At 63.7% G+C, this 1,118-nt stretch overlaps 1 protein-coding gene across 1 annotated transcript in view; it reads left to right on the forward strand.

The window, feature by feature from the left end:
* The first annotated feature begins 660 nt into the window (after positions 1 to 660).
* Positions 661 to 1,118, forward strand: part of LOC104543664 (bestrophin-4-like) — a 4,242-nt gene continuing 3,784 nt past the window's right edge. Inside the window, 1 exon segment of the mRNA XM_010188330.1 lies at positions 661 to 812. Coding sequence (XP_010186632.1) covers positions 661 to 812 — 152 coding nt within the window.

Below are 1,118 nucleotides of genomic sequence, written 5' to 3' on the forward strand. Positions count from 1 at the left end.
TTCCAGCTCCTCACATCCTGGGATGCTGTGACACAGAGGGACCAGGAGCTGCCCCAGTGACGGGCAGGGGTCAGCAGCCATCCCTGGGGGCTGCAGCCTGGCCCGTGTTTGCAGGCAGCAACGCCACGTTTCTCACCCCTGCTTCAGAAATATCCCCCAGCCCCCCTTGGGTGCTGGCCCTGCCTGCGCTCCCCGGGGTCCTGTTCCGAAATGAAACCCCCCCGTCCTTTCCCCTCCTCCTCATGGAGCTTCAATTCGGCCACCGTGGCTGCAAAGGGGAACGACCCAAACCGCCCCATGGCCCTGGCTCATGTGCAACACCCCCGTGGTGGCACAGGGAGGTGTGACCGACCTGGGGTTCCCTGTTCCCTGCTCTGACAGCCCCAATCCATCACGGGGAGGGCTGGGCCGTGCTGGGGTATTTAGGGAGAAGGGCCCCATTGGCAAGGGGAGGCGCAAGCAGGGAGCAGGCAGGGGCTGTGAAGGGTTTGGGAAGGGCAGGGTGGCTGCATGGGCGATCCTGCGGATGGGCCATAGCTCTTGGTGTGTGAACGAGCACACATCTCCAGCCTGGATGCAGCAGGAGCCCCAGTTCTCCTCATTTTAGCCATCAGCCAAGGAGAGAAGGGTTTTGGCGCCGAGGCGCAGGGCTGAGCCGCGATGACCGTGTCCTACACGCTCAAAGTCGCCAACTCCCGCTTCGGGGGCTTCTCCAAGCTGCTCTTCCGCTGGAAAGGCAGCATCTACAAGCTGCTGTACAAGGAGTTCATCGTCTTCGTGGTGCTGTACGCCGCACTCAGCCTCGTCTACCGGTGAGCGGGGTCGCTGTGTCACCGCCGGTCACTGCGTCCCTCCCTGCCGACCCGACGGGACTGGGGTCAGGGAGGGGAGAAGCCCAGGGGACCCTCCCCAGGGTGGGTGGGAGTGGGAAGGGGTGGGCAAGGAGATGGGGAATCAGGCGGTGGCCTTTTGTGGAGGTCTGAGGCAGCACCTGATGCTCACTCCTGTACCCTCTGTGTGTCCCTGACCCTTCTGTGGTTTTGCTGACCCCTCTGTGTGTCCCTGACCCCTCTGGACGTCCTTGACCCCTCTGGATCCCCCTGAGTCCGTGCGCGTGT

Source organism: Mesitornis unicolor, unplaced genomic scaffold (assembly GCF_000695765.1).
Source record: "Mesitornis unicolor isolate BGI_N332 unplaced genomic scaffold, ASM69576v1 scaffold720, whole genome shotgun sequence".
In the NCBI taxonomy this organism is placed as follows: Eukaryota; Metazoa; Chordata; class Aves; order Mesitornithiformes; family Mesitornithidae; genus Mesitornis; species Mesitornis unicolor.